At 66.4% G+C, this 15,107-nt stretch overlaps 5 protein-coding genes across 14 annotated transcripts; 2 read left to right on the top strand and 3 right to left on the bottom strand.

Moving 5' to 3' along the window:
* Positions 1–3,385: 3,385 nt before the first annotated feature.
* Positions 3,386–4,879, bottom strand: LOC127060513 (ferritin heavy chain A-like). Its single transcript, XM_050984183.1, has 4 exons — positions 4,626–4,879; positions 4,328–4,474; positions 4,126–4,251; positions 3,386–3,692 (listed from the first exon to the last, which is right to left on the bottom strand). The coding sequence occupies exons 1-4, from the start codon at positions 4,725–4,727 to the stop codon at positions 3,522–3,524; spliced, it is 546 nt and encodes a 181-aa protein (XP_050840140.1). The 5' UTR covers positions 4,728–4,879; the 3' UTR covers positions 3,386–3,521.
* A 1,455-nt stretch (positions 4,880–6,334) lies between these two features.
* On the bottom strand, positions 6,335–8,655 carry BAX (BCL2 associated X, apoptosis regulator). Its single transcript, XM_050984163.1, has 6 exons — positions 8,493–8,655; positions 8,317–8,365; positions 7,536–7,697; positions 7,321–7,456; positions 7,144–7,248; positions 6,335–6,737 (listed from the first exon to the last, which is right to left on the bottom strand). The coding sequence occupies exons 1-6, from the start codon at positions 8,638–8,640 to the stop codon at positions 6,636–6,638; spliced, it is 702 nt and encodes a 233-aa protein (XP_050840120.1). The 5' UTR covers positions 8,641–8,655; the 3' UTR covers positions 6,335–6,635.
* Positions 8,656–8,837: 182 nt separating this feature from the next.
* CD37 (CD37 molecule) lies at positions 8,838–10,868 on the top strand. The gene is made up of 8 exons (XM_050984152.1): positions 8,838–9,189; positions 9,309–9,381; positions 9,471–9,595; positions 9,813–9,887; positions 9,982–10,086; positions 10,163–10,342; positions 10,415–10,498; positions 10,724–10,868. Exons 1-8 carry the CDS (start codon positions 9,124–9,126, stop codon positions 10,799–10,801), a joined length of 786 nt encoding a protein of 261 aa, XP_050840109.1. The 5' UTR covers positions 8,838–9,123; the 3' UTR covers positions 10,802–10,868.
* A 120-nt stretch (positions 10,869–10,988) lies between these two features.
* KASH5 (KASH domain containing 5) lies at positions 10,989–13,559 on the top strand. Of its 6 annotated transcripts, none has more exons than XM_050984111.1 (13): positions 10,989–11,349; positions 11,435–11,615; positions 11,696–11,745; positions 11,867–11,892; positions 11,972–12,115; positions 12,193–12,310; positions 12,390–12,440; positions 12,515–12,592; positions 12,674–12,730; positions 12,819–12,878; positions 13,010–13,074; positions 13,162–13,219; positions 13,287–13,559. In XM_050984111.1, exons 2-13 carry the CDS (start codon positions 11,498–11,500, stop codon positions 13,524–13,526), a joined length of 1,065 nt encoding a protein of 354 aa, XP_050840068.1. In that variant the 5' UTR covers positions 10,989–11,349; positions 11,435–11,497; the 3' UTR covers positions 13,527–13,559. The 6 variants fall into 6 exon arrangements, with proteins under 6 accessions (XP_050840068.1, XP_050840067.1, XP_050840066.1 ...); XM_050984110.1 differs by having other exon boundaries at positions 11,826–11,892; positions 11,975–12,115; XM_050984109.1 differs by having other exon boundaries at positions 11,826–11,892.
* Positions 13,560–13,633: 74 nt separating this feature from the next.
* FLT3LG (fms related receptor tyrosine kinase 3 ligand) lies at positions 13,634–15,008 on the bottom strand. 5 transcript variants are annotated; one of them, XM_050984173.1, is made up of 5 exons: positions 14,870–15,008; positions 14,393–14,525; positions 14,158–14,321; positions 13,875–13,947; positions 13,634–13,784 (listed from the first exon to the last, which is right to left on the bottom strand). In XM_050984173.1, the coding sequence occupies exons 1-4, from the start codon at positions 14,954–14,956 to the stop codon at positions 13,906–13,908; spliced, it is 426 nt and encodes a 141-aa protein (XP_050840130.1). In that variant the 5' UTR covers positions 14,957–15,008; the 3' UTR covers positions 13,634–13,784; positions 13,875–13,905. The 5 variants fall into 5 exon arrangements, 4 of the variants coding, with proteins under 4 accessions (XP_050840130.1, XP_050840128.1, XP_050840131.1 ...); XM_050984171.1 differs by having other exon boundaries at positions 13,875–14,321; XM_050984174.1 differs by lacking the exon at positions 14,158–14,321.
* Between the last annotated feature and the right edge of the window lie 99 nt (positions 15,009–15,107).

The following is a 15,107-nucleotide window of genomic DNA, read 5'->3' as shown; positions in this document are numbered from 1 at the left end:
TGCCTCCTAAGCTGTACCCTGTAGCCCTGATCTCCGCTGGACTGCCCAGCCCTCAAGCCCTCTCCTTTTTCCCCTCAGCCCCTCCTTCTGCCCCCCAACCCTCACGCTCTGTCACCCTCAAGTCCCCCCTTTGCCCCTCGAGACCCCCCTCAGCTGCCCCTCAGCTCCTGTGTGTCACCCTGAACCCCTCTCCTTTGCCCCTCAGCCCCCAGCTTCTCTGTGCCACCCTCCAGCTGCCCCTGCCATCTGCAGCATCTCTGTGTGTCACCCCCTGTCCCCTCTCCCTGCTCCTCCCTCTGCCACCCTCAAGCCCCCACAGTGCCCCTCAAGCTCCCCCTCAGCCTCTGTCATGCCCTGAAAGGACCCTAATAACCCCCATCAATTCCTTAAAAAAGCCCTCGTTTTCAAAGTGTCCTAAACACCCCACAAAAACCTAAAAATAGCCTCAGAATACACTAAAAATATCCTATTTTTTAAAAGGCCCAAAAACACCCCTAAAAATCCCCAAAGGACCTTTTAAAAAAATCTCTAAATAGACCTAAATGAGGTCTAAGAATACCCCTAAAATCTTTAAAATGCCCTGATTAGACTCTAAAAAAACCCTAAAAAATTCCTGCAAAAACCCTAGAAATACCCTAGTCCTAAAAAAGTCTTCCACATACCCTCAACAGTCCACCAAAAGCCCTAAAAATATTTCAGTAGTCCTAAATTGCCCAAAGAATACCCCAAAAAAAACCCTAACAATTCTATTTAGTAGTAAGACAGCCCTGAAAGCACCCTAAAAAATACTTTCTAAAGCCCTGAAAAAGCCCTAAACATATCTTAACATTCCCAGAGAATTTCTTAACAACTCCCCCCCCCCAAAAAAAAAAAAAAACTAAAATATCCTTTAAAAGCCCTGAGAAAAAAACTTTAAAAAAACCCTAAAAAACTGCTCACCCCCGACCTGTAACTCCGTAGCCTCCAAACATCATCCCTACCTTTTAATTGGGGCAACAGCCTGCACCTGCTGGGGCTGTCCCAGCATTGGGGTTGCTGCCTTGGGCTGCTGTTGGGGAAAACTGGGCATCGTGGTTTAAGAGGAAATGAAGTTTTTTGTGATGGTGTGGGCAAGCCAATCGGTGTTCAGATTTAATATTGGCACCTGGTTTGTCCACTGAGGGCATGGACACGCCTCTCAGACCACAGGGGGTTAAAAGCTGTGATCTCCCAGGGGAATTTCATCTTTGAGTTCGGCTTGGGAGTGAGCAGACCCTCAAACCCTCCCGGCCCGGCCCGAGCTGGGCAGGGGGCGAGGGGAGCCATGCGGCCGGAGGGAGGTAGGCCAGGCCTGGGCCCAAGGGTGGAGGAGAACATTGCAAGGGCTTCGGGCAGCCATCCTCCATTCCCCCCCCCACCCCCCGGAGAGAGAGAGAGAGCCGGTGCCGGTGATAGTGGCCCGGCGTGAAGGAGAAGGGGGGGTGCCCAGCAGGGCAGCCAGGCGTGGGAGTTCATGAAGCAAACCGGCAGAGCCTGGGACTTTTAACCCTTCTGGGGAGGATGGAAACCTTGCAAATGCTAATTCCTCCTGAAGCTGATGAGATTGAGAAGATGTTGAGATTGAGAGATGTTGAGAAAATTCTAGGTGGGAGGAGATGATGGAGTGGCTTTGGGCTGGACTTTTCCTGTATAGCCACAGCAGAACCCCTTGTGTTCCCGTGACACAGAGACTGCGTTCTAGGGGGAGGCGATGGCTCAGAGCCAGGAGAGTGCAGTGATGTGGAGGTGTGTGAACAGAGACGAGGAGGAGGGTGAGGAGGGTGGTGGTGGTGCCCTCTGTCTTTGAAGAAGAGAGAAGAAGAAGACGATCTCTGTTCAAGAGACCCCTCGGCCCCAGGGGGTGAAATTTGGGGGGGACAAGTGTCCCAAAAGGAGAAGGACTCTGCTCTCTTTGGAACTGGACAAAGTATCCTTAAAGGAAAACCCCTAGAAGCAGCTCTGATCCATGTGCAGTGGTGAGAGCACTGGACATGGAAGGGATGTGGCGCAAGAGGGACTCCTCTCTTCTCGAGGGACTGAGAATCGATTATCTAAAGGGTGGCAGTGGAATTGGAAATTTGGTGGGGGGAGGAGGAAGAATTTGGAAGGTTTTCATCTTATGTTCTATTGTGTTTTGTGTGTCTTCCTTTGTAGTTGTAGGTTAATAAATGTTTTTTTCCTTTTAACCTTAAGTTGGAGTCTGCTTTGCTCTGTCTCTGATCACATCTCACAGTGGGTGCCAGGGAAGGAGGTGATCTCGTGGGGGCACTGGCATTGCGCCAGGCTCAAACGATGACACTGGGGTGCTGGGGGTGTTGTTTAGGGTGAGCTTAGGGCTGGGGTGAGGGCTGCTGCACCTGTACCCTAACCCTACCTGGTACCCTGTGTCCCTAACTCTGTGTCTGCTCTCCACCTGTCAAACCACCCCCTCTTTGCCCCTCAGCCCGCAATGTCCGTGTGTCACCCCAAGACCCCCAGCATTGTCCCTCGCCCCCTGACCTCCACCCTGCACTCTCCACCTGGGTAGGGGTGGTTTTTAGGGTGAGGTTAGGTGTGGCGTGAGGGCTGGCTCACCTGTCACCCTCAGGCACCCCCTGCCCCTCAGCCTCTTTCTGTCACCCTCAAGTTCCCCACTGCAGCCTCTCAGCGTCTCCGTGCCCCCCTGGGGCACCCCTTGGCTCCTAAAGGCCCCTTGTGCCTCTGAGCTGCCCCCCTGTCACCCTGCAGCCCCCTCCCCTCCTGCAGGGATTCACAGGTGGGCAGTGGGGAGAGTGAGGGATGGGGCAGGGGTGGGATGGGCTCCAAGTTTAAAGGGGTGAAGAAGGGCACACAGCAGAAGAGGGCTGAGGGGAGGAGGCAAGGCTTAGGATGGAGCACTCCATTTCTTCCAGACCAAGGCTGCAGCAAAGTAAAACTCTGTTTGCCTGGCAGTGCCAAACAGACTGCCAAACTGCCACCAGGAACCTGAGTTTGGTTTCCCAGGGAAAAGGCTGGCGTTGGTGTTCAGGGGTCTGTGCCCCTGAGTCACCTTCTGCCTCCTTAATTTGCAAATTGCAGGATTTCTCCCTGGCAAAAGCTGCAAGGAGCTGTAGCTTTGGCTGGCCTAGCATGGCCAGATCCATTCTCTAACCTCGTCCCAAGACACTCAAGTCGATGGCTCTCTTTCCTGTGGTCAAGAGCCCCTTCTGTTTTCCTCAGACCTCACTACAGGGTCAGAACACGCTCAGCAACACCCAAAACTCCAATAAATTTGTCCCATCCCTGAAGAAGTTGTGCCACCTCCCCCAACCCATGACAGCCCCCACTAACCCCAGCCCAACGCCCCTGAAGGGGGGAGGCAAATGACAGAGGAGACAAGAACAGAGGAGACCAGAGACAGACCCTTTATGGGAATCATGCTGGGAGAGCCCAGCAGGCAGGGCCCCCTTGGCTGGGGCGGGGGGTTACGAGGGTCTGGGGGCTCAGGAGGATGGTGGTGGGTGCTGCCCATGGTGGGGGGAGGCTCAGCTGCGCTCCTTCAGGCTCAGACGGTCGAACAGGTACTCGCCGAGGCCGGCCGAGGCCCCCCCGGACCCCCCACCATTGAGGCGGCGCAGGTTGGTGGCGTGGTCACCCAGCTCCTTGATGGCCTTCACCTGCTCGTCCAGGTAGTGGGACTCCAGGAAGTCACAGAGCTGCGGGACAGAGGGGTATCAGGCAGGGCCGAGGGTCTGGGGAGGTGACGGACCCCCGGGAGCAGCAGGAGATCCCAAAAACTCCCGTGGAGGAGGGAGGGGAAAGAGCCTCTGCCTCGGGAGGGGGGTACTGTACCTGGGGGGGCCCTTTTTTGGGGGTGGGGACTCCCAATAAATACTCACCCTACAGTCATGGCTGTAACCCTCCCCCCCATCCCCCCACGGCATTCTGGGGGGAGTCACAGAGACCCCCCCCCCACCCCCACATCGGGGGGTGGAACCGCGGCATTCCCTCCTCTGGATCCCCGGGGCGATCCCGAGGCACATCTGGGAAAAGGGAGGAACTGGGAGCACTGGGAGCTGGGGAGGGAGAGGGAGGCGTCAGACCCTTGAGGAAGAAGGGGATGAAGGCCAAAGCCAGGGCAGCACTCACGTGGGGGTCTCCCTTCTCGGCAGCCAGGGCGTGCAGCTCCAGCAGCGCCTGGTTCACCGACTTCTCCAGCTGCAGCGCCGCCTCCACCGCCTCCAGCGCCGAGCCCCAGGTGTCCCGCTCCGGCTTCTGCGGGGCAGGACGCTCACCTGGAGGGGCCCAGGTAGCCCAGGGCCAGCCGCAGCCCCCCTCGCCCCCCACGCACCTTGACGTCCTGCAGCAGGACGCGGCCGCCGCGGTTGGTCTGGAAGCGCAGCAGCCCCTCGGCGTGCTCCCGCTCCTCCCGCGACTGCTCCAGGAAGAACTGCGACAGTCGCGACAGGGCCACGTCGTCCCTCTCGAAGTAGAACCCCTGCGAGAGAGAGGGCAGGGAGGAGAGGTCAGGGGGAGTCCCCCAGGAGCCCTCCCCACCCCTCCCGAGCGGCGCCGGCCCCCCCAGCAGCGGGAGGGGATTTTGGGGGGAGGGGGGGTCCCCCAACGCCGGGGGTCCCGAGCCCCCCTACCATGGACAGGTAGACGTAGGAGGCGTAGAGCTCCATGTTGACCATGCGGTTGACGGCGGCCTCGCAGTCGCGGTGGTAATTCTGGCGGATCTGGGACTCCATAGCGGTACGGACGGAGCGGTTCGGGAGCGGCGGGACGGACGGATGGACGGCCGGGATGGACGGATGGAGGGAGCGCCGCGAGCAGCCGGTTCCGTTCAAGCACTGTTGAAGCGAGAACGCGGCTGTGGCCGCTCAACGTCCGCCGGGGGGGTTTTATGGCCCTTCCCCGCCGCGGGGGCGGGCAAAAGGGGGCGCGCCCCCCCGCTCGCCCCTCCGGAAGGAGCCGGGTGGCCTTGGCCCTTGTCCCCGTTTGTCACACGGCCCCACAGTCAGCATGACTGGGCAGGATCTTGGGGGATGGGGGTTCCACCCCACCTTTGTGTCCCCCCCGGGAGTGGGGTAACGAGGAGCGGGGGGGGGGCTGGGGCAGTTCCCCGCTGGCTTGGGAGGCACAGGGGGGCTGGGGGGCGGTTTGGGGTGTCCCGGCGGCTCCTGGGGTGCCGGTGAACTCCCGTTAATCGGAGTTTAGTGGGCTGTAGGGTGCGGAAGGAGCCGACTCAGCGCCGGGACCATAAAAGAGGAACTTGGCAGCGCTGACTCCGCGTTTCCGCCGCCCCGGGACTGGGGCGAACTGGGGGGAACAGGTTGGAACTGGGAGCCGCCCCTCCTCTCTCGGGGTCCCCGCAGCTCCAGGGGGACCCGGCTCGCCTCGGCCCCCAGGGCCAGGTGGGGGAGCAGCGGCCCCACACAGCCGGGGGGGACCACCCCCCAAAGCCACCCCCACAGCCGGCGGACACCACCCCCAAAACCCCCCAAAAATTCCTTCGGCGCTGGACCAGAGGCTGCGCTGCAGGAGGGACACTGCCCGTGGGGAAGGGTCCAGATGTCGGACCCCCACTCCAACAAACCCCCCCCCCTTCCGCACAGACGGACCCCAAATGGCCCTGCGGCGGGGGGGGCGGGGGCTGAAGGACCCCTCCTCACTCCTCCCCCATCAACCAAGACCCCCACCCCCCGAGGGGCCCCTGAGCCCCCCCCAGTCACGTGGGAAAAGCGAAAGTGAAAGCGGCGCTGCGCCCCCCCAGTTCTTGTCCCCCCCTTCCCCATCCGCAGCCCAGATCCCCCAGGGCTCCCCGGGGGTTTTGGGGATGCCCACCAAGCATCGCGTTCGATTTTTTTTTTATTTCCATCGAAATTCCCGAGATACAAAAACCAAGGTACAAAAAAAGAGAAGAAAAATCCACTACGGAGAGAAGCGATGGGGGGGGGGGGGGGGTGGAGGCGGGGCCCACCCATTTTGGGGAGGGGCGGTTCCCCGTGACGTCACCGCCAAGAGCACCGTGGGGGGTGGGGGAAGGGGTCACTTTGCGCCCCCCCCCTCCGCCTCGGGGACACGGGGGGGACCTCCAAAACCGGGGGGGGTTGAGGGGGTGTAAACGGGGGGTGTGGCCCCCCCACCCTGAGAGCCCCCGCCCCGGGAGGGGGGTATTGCACCTGGGGGGGCCCTTTTTGGGGGACGGGGACCCCCAATAAATACTCACCCTACAGCCATGGCTGTAACCCTCCCCCCCCACCCACCCCCCAGGTCATTCTGGGGGGGTCACAGACACCCCACCCCCCCCAGCCACCCCCACATCGGGGGTGGAACCGCAGGATCCCCCCCCCCCCCCCCCAACTCGAAGCACCACAAATCCCGCGGTCAAACCGAGGGCAGGCCAGGGCTGGGGGGTGTCCCCACCCCCCAAATCCCAGCTGTGACCTCTGGGAAGGGCTGGGGGGGGAGGACCTTGGGGGAGGGAGGGGTGTGTCCCCCCCAGGCCCCCACAGCTCGGCCACCACCCCAAAAACCAGGTGAGCGAGTGGTGTTGGTTAAAGACCCCCCCGGGCCTGGGGGTCAGCACCATCCCTGCCGGCAGGGGAGGGGTCCCGGGGGTCTCGGGGGGGGGAAGAACATGGCCCCCCCCGAGTCTAGGACATCTTCCAGATGGTCAGCGAGGCCGTGAGGACGCCAGCAGCAAAGATGGTGATGGTCTGCCAGGTGGGGGTCCCAAAGTGGGACAGGAGCCCTTCCTGGGGGGGGACACAGGGGGGCGAGGTCAGCACCCCGTGCTGGGGGGTCCCAAACCTCCCCCCCAGAACAACCAGCCCAGGGCAGCTGGGACAGGGGGGATGGAGGGGAGGATTTGGGATAAATTTGGGTAAAAGGGAACACTGGGGAGATTCCCAAACAGGGGCTCAGCCACCCTGAGAAACAGGGGGGGTTGGGTTACCTGGGAGGGGTCAGGGGCACAGCCCCCCGAGGAATGGGGGGTTTGGGGTGCCTGGGAGGGGTCAGGGGCACGGCCCCCCAGGAATGGGGGGTTTGGGGTACCTGGGAGGGGTCAGGGGCACAGCCCCCAGAGGAATGGGGGGTTTGGGGTGCTAGGGAGGGGTCAGGGGCACGGCCCCCCCAGGAATGGGGGGTTTGGGGTCTCACCCATCCGCCCTGGGCCTGGATCCAGGCCAGCACGTTCTCCTGCAGGTACTCCATGGTCCAGCGCAGGATGGTCTGCACCAGCTCCGGGACCTTGGTGCACAGAGCCTGCCGGGAGCAGGGGGGTTCAGAGGGGCTCAGGGCGGCCCAGGGAAGGCTTTTGGGGGGCTCCACACCCACCTTGAGCACCAGCTTGCAGGCAAAGTAGAAGAGGGCGACCACGCGGCCCCAGTTGAAGGTGCCGTCGGCGAACATCTCCTTGGCCACGCGGAAGAACAGCTTTTTGGGGGCGTCACAGCCCACCTGCTCGATCATCCTGGGGCAGGGGACGGCGGGCACAGTCAGGCCGGCCCGGGGGACGCCAGGGGCACCCCCGGGGAGCGGCAGCTGCCCACCTCTGCAGCTCCATGTTGCTGTCGAGCTCGTCGCCGATGCGCCGCAGGCACTCGCTGAGGCGTTTGGTGTCGGGGCTGCTGGGCTGGGGCTGGCCCAGCTCGGCCTCGCTCAGCGCCACGGCCTGGGGGTCCCCGCAGCGCTGCACGCGGTCCCGCACGAACCTGGGACCCCCCGGTGCTCTGCGTGACCCCCCGGCTCCGGGGGACCCCGGCCCTCTCTCCCACCCCCCGCCCGAGTCCTTCCCTCCAGGGCCACGCCTGGAGCCCAAGGTCCAGGACCCTGTCAAGCCCCCTGATGTCCCCCAAGTCCCCCCTGTGTCCCCCTGGGATCCCCTCGTGTCCCCCTAAGTCCCCCTTCACTCCCTGTGTCCCCACAGCTCTGCATCCTCTCAAGACCCCCGCCAAGTTTTGAGTTGCCCCCGCACTCTGTGTCCCCCCAGAATCCCCACAAGTCCCCCCTACACCCTGTGTCCCCCCAAGTCCCCCCCAGTCCCCCCCACACCCATTTGTCCCCCAGGTCCCCCCAGTCCCCCCCACACCCTGTGTCCCCCCAAGTCCCCCCCAGTCCCCCCCACACCCTGTGTCCCCCCAAGTCCCCTCCAAGTCCCCTCCCAGTCCCAAATCCCCCCGTACCTCGTGTCCCCCGTTGTCTCTCTGCTCCCCGTGTGCCCAAATCCCCTCCCAGTCCCCTCCCAGTCCCAAGTCCCCTCCCGGGTCCCCAAGCCGCCCCTTGTCCCCCGGCCCCGCCCGTCCTCCCGCCGCTCCCGCCTCCCCTACTCACGCCCGCAGCAGGATGGCCCCGGTCTGCATGATCTGGTCCGAGGAGGCCCCTGCGGACAGCGGGGCACTCACCGGGCGGCAGCGGCCACCGACCGCCCCAGCCGCCGCCGCCGCCGCCGCCTCCCCGAGCCGCACAGGCCGCGCCCCGCCGCGGGTCCCGCCGGTCCCCCCACTCACCACCGCCCCCCGGGGGCGGGGCGGGCTCGCCGCCGCCGGCCCCGGCTCCGGGATCGGCCCCGGGATCGCCGCCGCCGCCTGCTCCTCCTCCTCCTCCTCCTCCGCCGCCGCCGCCCCGCTGGGCCGAAGCCGCCGCCGCCGCCGCCATCGCGCCCGGAACACGTGGGCCCCGCCGCCGTCACGTGACACCGGCGGGGGGCGCCCGCGGCACGTGATCGGAGCGGAGTCCGAACGTGGGCGGGGCGGAGGCAGCGCCCACGGCCACGCCTCCCTCCCGCAGCCGCTCCGCCCCCTGGCCCTGTCACTCATTTACCGGTCCCGCCCCCTCCCGGTTTCGGTCCCGCCCCCGCAGCCCCCCGGGACCCCCGGGGTCACCGCCCGTCCCCAGGGGTCACTCGGGGGGTCACGGCCCCGTTCCCAGGGGTCACGCCGGGGGTCACACCGGGGCTCGCGGCCCCCGCTGTCCACGGGGGTCCCGCGGCGACGCCCCCGCCGCGCTTCCGCCGCCCCCGGCGCTTCCCGCGGGTCCCGAGGCGGCGGCGCCGGGCGGGACGGGAGGGGAACGGGGCCCGGGGACGGTTCGGGCTCGGGGTGGGCTCTGAGTCCCTGCGGGTGCGACCCCCGCGCAGACATGAGCCCCAAAAGCTGCCTGGGCTGCACCAAGTGCTTCCTCTTTCTTCTCAACCTCTTCTTCTTCGTGAGTGGGGCTGGGGGGACTTGGGGGGCAGGGGGAGATGGGGGAACCTGAGGGGATCGGCCTCCCAGTGCTGGGGGGCACCGGGGATCCCCCGTTTCCTAACCTGGGCTCCCCCTCAGTTCCTGGGCATCCTCCTCCTCGCCTTCAGCTTTTGGGTCCTGTTCGACCGGCAGAGCTTCGCCGCCGTGCTGGGTAAGGCGCCCCTGAAGCGGGGGGTACCCCGGGAGGAGCGGCACCCCCAGAGGGCTGGCAGGGTCCCTCAACCCGCCCCGTGTCCCCAGGGTCGCCGCTGGTCAGCCTGAGGCTCTGCTCTTACGGCTTCTCGGGGGTCGGCATGGCCACCATGCTCCTGGGCTTCCTGGGGTGCCTGGGGGCCCTCAAGGAGGTCAAGGCCATGCTGGGGCTGGTGAGTTGGGGGGGTCGGGGGGCTCACGGAACTGGGAGGGTGTGGGGTGGCTGTGCTGCAATTTCCTGGGGCGACCGCAGGGACACGTGGTGCCACCACATCCTGCCCCGGGGACAGCAGCGGGGAGGAGGGGGACCCCTCTGAGGTGCCCCCCGTGCTGCGGAGGGGCTGGGGGGCAGGTCTGGCTGACCCCCACCCCCTCTGTTTGTCCCCGAAGTATTTTGGGCTGCTGCTGCTGCTCTTCGCTGCCCAGGTCACGGTGGCCGTCATCGTCTACACGCAGCGCGCCACTGTGAGTGCGGGGGCCAAGCCCAGCTAGGGGGGATCTCGGGGGTCGGGGGGGACCCCGGGCCCGGGGTCGAGGCTGTGCTGATCCCTGTCCCCAGCTGGCTACAAAGGTGGCCACCTACGCAGAGGAGCTGATCCGGGGCTACCCGGCCCAGGGACCACCTGGGGACCCCCACGAGAGCTGGGATGCTGTCCAGCAGCAGGTGAGACCCCCCCCTCCCAAAAGGAGCCCAGGATCACCCCACGGCCGCCACACTGACCTCCTGCCCCCCGCCCCAGCTCGGCTGCTGTGGCTGGAAGGGACCCCAGGACTGGGACCAGCACGATGACACCACCAGGGACAGGGACAGGACCATCGCCTGCTCCTGCCTCAGGGCACCCAACAGCACCCACAATCGCCCGTGGGTGCTCCCCCACGGCCGCTGCACCACGGCTGCCCCCCAGGACATCTTCCCCAGGGTGAGGCACGGGGGAATCGGGGGTCCTGGAGCTCCGGGGGGGGCTCCAAGTGACCCCCAGTTGTCACCCCAGGGCTGCAAGGAGAGAGTCCAGAGCTGGCTGGCCGGAAACCTGGTCACCATCGTGGGGGTTTGCATCGGCATCGGCCTGGGGGAGGTAGGGGGGATGCCCTGGGGCGGGGGGCTGAGCTGGGGGGCCCTGGGGGTGCTCGGAAGGCTGTGGGACCATAGGTGGGGTGGCGTGGGGGGGGCGGGAGGGTTCATGGGAGGGTCCGTGGGGATTCAGGGCGGCCAGAAGGGTCGGTGGGGGTTCAGAGTGGCCGGGAGGGGGGTCAGGGGTCCGAGGGGCTCCGGGGGCGCTGATCCTGCCCTCTGCTCGCAGCTCTCCCTGCTGATGCTGTCGATGTTCCTGCTCCGGAACCTGGACTCCCGCTACGAGAAGCTGCTGCGGGGGCTCTGAGGGGGCCGGGGCGGTGTGGGGGAAGCACGGAGGGCTTTGTCCTTCAATAAAAGCTGTTGGAAAGCAGCGGAACCGAGACGGGACCGGGACGGCACCGGGAACGCGCGACCCGCGTGGAGGAGCGGGGGCACGCCCCTTCCCTCTGTCCCCGCCCCTTGCTCCGCCCCTTTCTCTCAGGGCGGGAGGGGCTCGCGCCAGGCCCCGCCCCTCTCCTCCGCCGTGAGGGGAATTCCCCCCCCCCCACCGACTCCCTCTCAGCCCCACGGCGCTCCCGGGACCCCCCGAGACCCTCGACACCCCCCGGCTGCGCCCCGGGGCAGCGGCGGCACCCCCGGAACGGCCCCGAGACCCATGGCTGCAGAGGTTCCCTGCGCCCCGAGCGCCGTCATCCCCCTGCCAGGTGCGGGCCCCATGAGGGAGCGGGGTGGGGGGTGAGGCGCCGGGCCCCTCCATAACGCTTGTCCCCCCCTCAGCCCCTGCCGAGAGCGGCTGCTCGGACGAGTTTGCCCTGGACTGCACCTTTGCCGCCTGCGACCCCGAGCGTACAGGTAGCCAAGGCCCCTGGGGCCATGGTGGCCACAGCCAAACTGAGGTGGTCCCCACCATCCCTGAGCCCTCCGTCCATCCGCACAGGGCTGGTGCAGCCACAGCGGGTGGTGGAGTACGTGGCAGCGATGACCGGGCACAACGGGCACGATGGGCGGCTGCAGGCGCTGCAGCGGGCGCTGGACCCCACGGCCGCGGGCACGGCGCTGGACTGGAGCCGGTTCCGCAGCGCCATGGGTGCCTGGATCGCAGCGTGCCGGCAGGACGGGTCAGTGCCCAGAGATGGGCACCGTGCCTGCTGCCAGCCGGACCGGTCAGTGGTGCTGACCCACGGCTCCGTCCGTGCAGGGCCGAGGAGCAGGACGTGGCCACTGGTGACACTGGAGCAGTGCCAGCAGGTGGGCATTGGCACAGGAAAAGGGAGTCGGGGTGGCCCCGATGGGGACGCAAACACAGCCCGCTGTGTCCCGTCCCGCAGAGGACGAAGGACACGCATCCCCAGCCACCACCCCGCTCCAGGGTGACAACACGGACGTCACCAGCCCGTAAGTGCCTGCTGTGGGGACACCCCGCCATCCCTGGCCGTGCTCCCAGGAGCACGCCAGGAGCAGTGGGACTCCCCAGCAGCGCCGAGGCCGCAGGTCTCCGGAGCCGTGCCCGGCAGCTGGCGGCCCAGAATGCCAAACTGCAGCGGGATGCCGAGCTGGCCGAGGAGCTCAACACCCGCCTGGCCGAGGAGATTGCGCAGCTCCAGGCGCAGCTGCGAAGGTGCTCCCGAGGGGCTCCCAGGCATAGGGTCTGGATCTGCATCCTGGGAAGGCTGAAGCGCCGTTTGCCCTTGGCAGCAGCCGGCAGGCGCTGGAGCAGGCCAGGGTGGCCGTGGAGGAGCTGGACGACATGAAGGCCGTGGTGAAGCGGCTGGAGGAGGAGAACACCGAGCTCCGGCGGCAGGCACGGCTTGCGGTGAGAGGCTGAGCTGAGGTGCCGCGTGGTGTCACAGTGTCACACAGTGTCCCCTCACGGCCATGCACTCCCTCCCCAGGAGAAGGAGCAGCGCAGCCTGTGCTCGCGGGCCGAGGGCCTACAGGAGGAGGTCAGCCTGGCACTGGGGGCTGCCCCAGCGGGGCAGTGCCACAGGGAATCCCAGCCCTGTTTCACCCCTGGCAGAACCAGCGGCTCCTTGCCGAGGGCCAGGGACTGCGGGAGCAGATCCAGGCGCAGGCGGCTCGGATGGCCAGCCTGGAGGTGAGCGATGGCATGGTGGCCGCGGTGCTGGGGGCTGTGTTGGACAGTGACATGAGTCCCTGTCCCCGTCCCTCTGCCCAGGCCCAGCTCTGCCGTGGCACTACCCTGCTCTCTGCCCGGGATGCAGCCCTTGCCCAGGTGAGCGCTGCCCAGTGACACTGCCACCACCTCAGCTGTCACCAGGGCCACCCCCGGCCCTGTCTCACGTCCAGGCCCTGTCCCACAGGCAGGGCAGCGGGCGCAGGAGCTGACAGCAGCACTGGAGGAGTACGAGCGGATGGTGCAGGTACAGCATGTGTGTCCTCAGTGTGGGCCCAGACAGCGGCCACAGAGCCCCTGGGCCAGAGCAGAGCCCACGGCAGCCACTCTCTGTGTGGGGGCCAAGGACCGTGCATGACACCCCCTTCTCCCCCACAGGAATTGCGCCTGGAGACGACGCGGCTGCGGCAGCAGCTGGGCCGGATGCGGGACGCCTGGGCCATGTAGGGAGGGACATGTGGGCGGGGGACGTCCTCTGGACGCTCCGGAGCCTTCACCTTGGTGTCCTCACCCTCCTCCACCTCCCACAGGCGCCCGTGGTGCCCACGCAGCCAGCTGGACCTCCAGGCCACGGCCACGGCAAGCCCGGTAAGAGGGGGCTCAGGGGGACCCTGCAGGGCCCCCCAGCCACTGCCTGACCCGAAGCTCTGCCCAGGGCGCGGGGGACAAGGAGGAAGAGGAGGACGCAGGGACAGCGCTGTCTGCAGGAGGAGGAGGTCTGGTGGGGAGCACTGCGGAGGTGGCCAAGGTGGTGGCCCCCCAGGCGCCGCTGTCACCGTGGACACCGCTGTCACCGTGGGCTCTGGCGCTGCTGGCACTGCTGGCCCTGCTCTACCTCTTGCCCCGCCAGTGGCCCCAGCCACAGCTGCGCCACCGGAGCCCCCCGCCCCTGTGAGACCCCCAGTAAAGGTTGTTTGGGCAGCGCTGAGTCCGCCCCAGTCTGTACCAGTTCCCCCAAGCACTTGTCCCAGTCCACCCAGCCCACTCAAGCAGAGTCAGAGCCGGGGTGTCAACATCAGCTTTATGGGCACTGCACGGGGCCAGGCTGGGCCCCCTCGTCTCTCCGTGGCTCTGGGAGATCCCGGTGTAGCCCCCAGGGGCTTCCAGCAGGGAGCTGGGGGGTCCCCGTCTCTCACCAGTGGCTCAGGCCAGCCTGGACAGGGGCAGAGGGTGAGGGCCTGATGATCCAGGGGCCCCTCAGGGCATTCCCAGTGATCCCAGTATGCAGGCACCCTCCCAGTACCTGTGTCTGTCCCCAGGTACCGCTCGGCTGCTCAGGTCCCATCTTGCTCCAGTCTCGGGGGTCCCTGTGAGGGCTGGGGGGGGCTGAGGGGAATGACCTCCCAGCGCCCCCCAGTGCTCCCAGTGACCCAAAGACAGCCACCAGTGCTCCCAGCGTCCCCAGGACAGCCAGCACCCACCGTGTCCCCAGTGTCCCCAACACACACAGCACACCCAGCGCCCCCCATGCCCTCGCCACCCTCTCCAGTGTCCCCAGTGCCCTCCAATGCCCCCAGTGTCCCCACCTGGGCACAGGGTCTCCTCCACAGTGCCCAGACCGCCACCACCAGGCCCAGGGCCCCCCCAACTCCCCCCAGCAGCACCAGCCCATGTCCAGCGGGGCTGGGGGGGCCCTGCCTGGCCCCCAAGGTCCCCTCGTGCCGCACGGCTGGGCTGCTCAGCGCCGGGCCTGGGGGGAGACGGGGGTCAGCAGCTGCCCTGGGCGGGTAATGGGGGTCTCCCAGGGGTGCCGGGGGGTACCTGGGCGGCAGCGCAAGTGGGCACAGCCAGGGAAGTGGGGGGGTCTCCCTTGCAGCCCCCCCAGGTGCTGCGCCAGGGTCTCCAGTAGCTGTGACACATTCACCCTCTCCAAGCGGACACAGCCCTGGGGGTCCTGGGGAGATGTCACAGGAGCCCCCCCGGGGGACCCCAGACCCCTTCTGAACCACCCTGGGAAATCCCAGAAATGCCCCAGAGCTACTGCACCCCCCCAGACCCTCAGAGTAACCCTGGACACCTCAGGGAACCCCCAGACCCCTGTGGGGACCCCAAAGCCCCCCAAGATCCCCAGAGTTACCATGAACAGCTGAGGGAACCCCCCAGACCCCCGTGGGGTCCCCAGAGCCCCTCACACCCCCCCCCCCACCTGGCCTCCCCAGGACCACCCAGAGACCCCTAACTTCCCCCCTTTCCAGGACCCCCAGCCCCCTCGGAACCTCCCCAGGGACCCCTACCCACCTGGATGTGACACTCGGCCACGAAGTGGAGCTGGGCAAGGAGGGTCCTGAGCAGGGGGGCCAAATCCTTCCCTGCCACCCCCAGCATCCGCTGCAGAGCCAGCGCCCCAAAGTGAAGCCCCCAGAGATCAGAGCAGGCGCTGTCCTGGGGGGGCCAGGGCAGGTCAGGATTTGGGGGGTCAGGGGTCTCAGGGGGGGCAGGAACAGAGAGGGATTGGGGGGGCACACGTGGGATTGGG

The sequence above is a fragment of the Serinus canaria genome, chromosome 25 (genome assembly GCF_022539315.1).
Source record: "Serinus canaria isolate serCan28SL12 chromosome 25, serCan2020, whole genome shotgun sequence".
Classification (NCBI taxonomy): domain Eukaryota; kingdom Metazoa; phylum Chordata; class Aves; order Passeriformes; family Fringillidae; genus Serinus; species Serinus canaria.
Note: the sequence above shows the minus strand (reverse complement) of the source record. Positions and strands in the feature narration are given on the sequence as shown.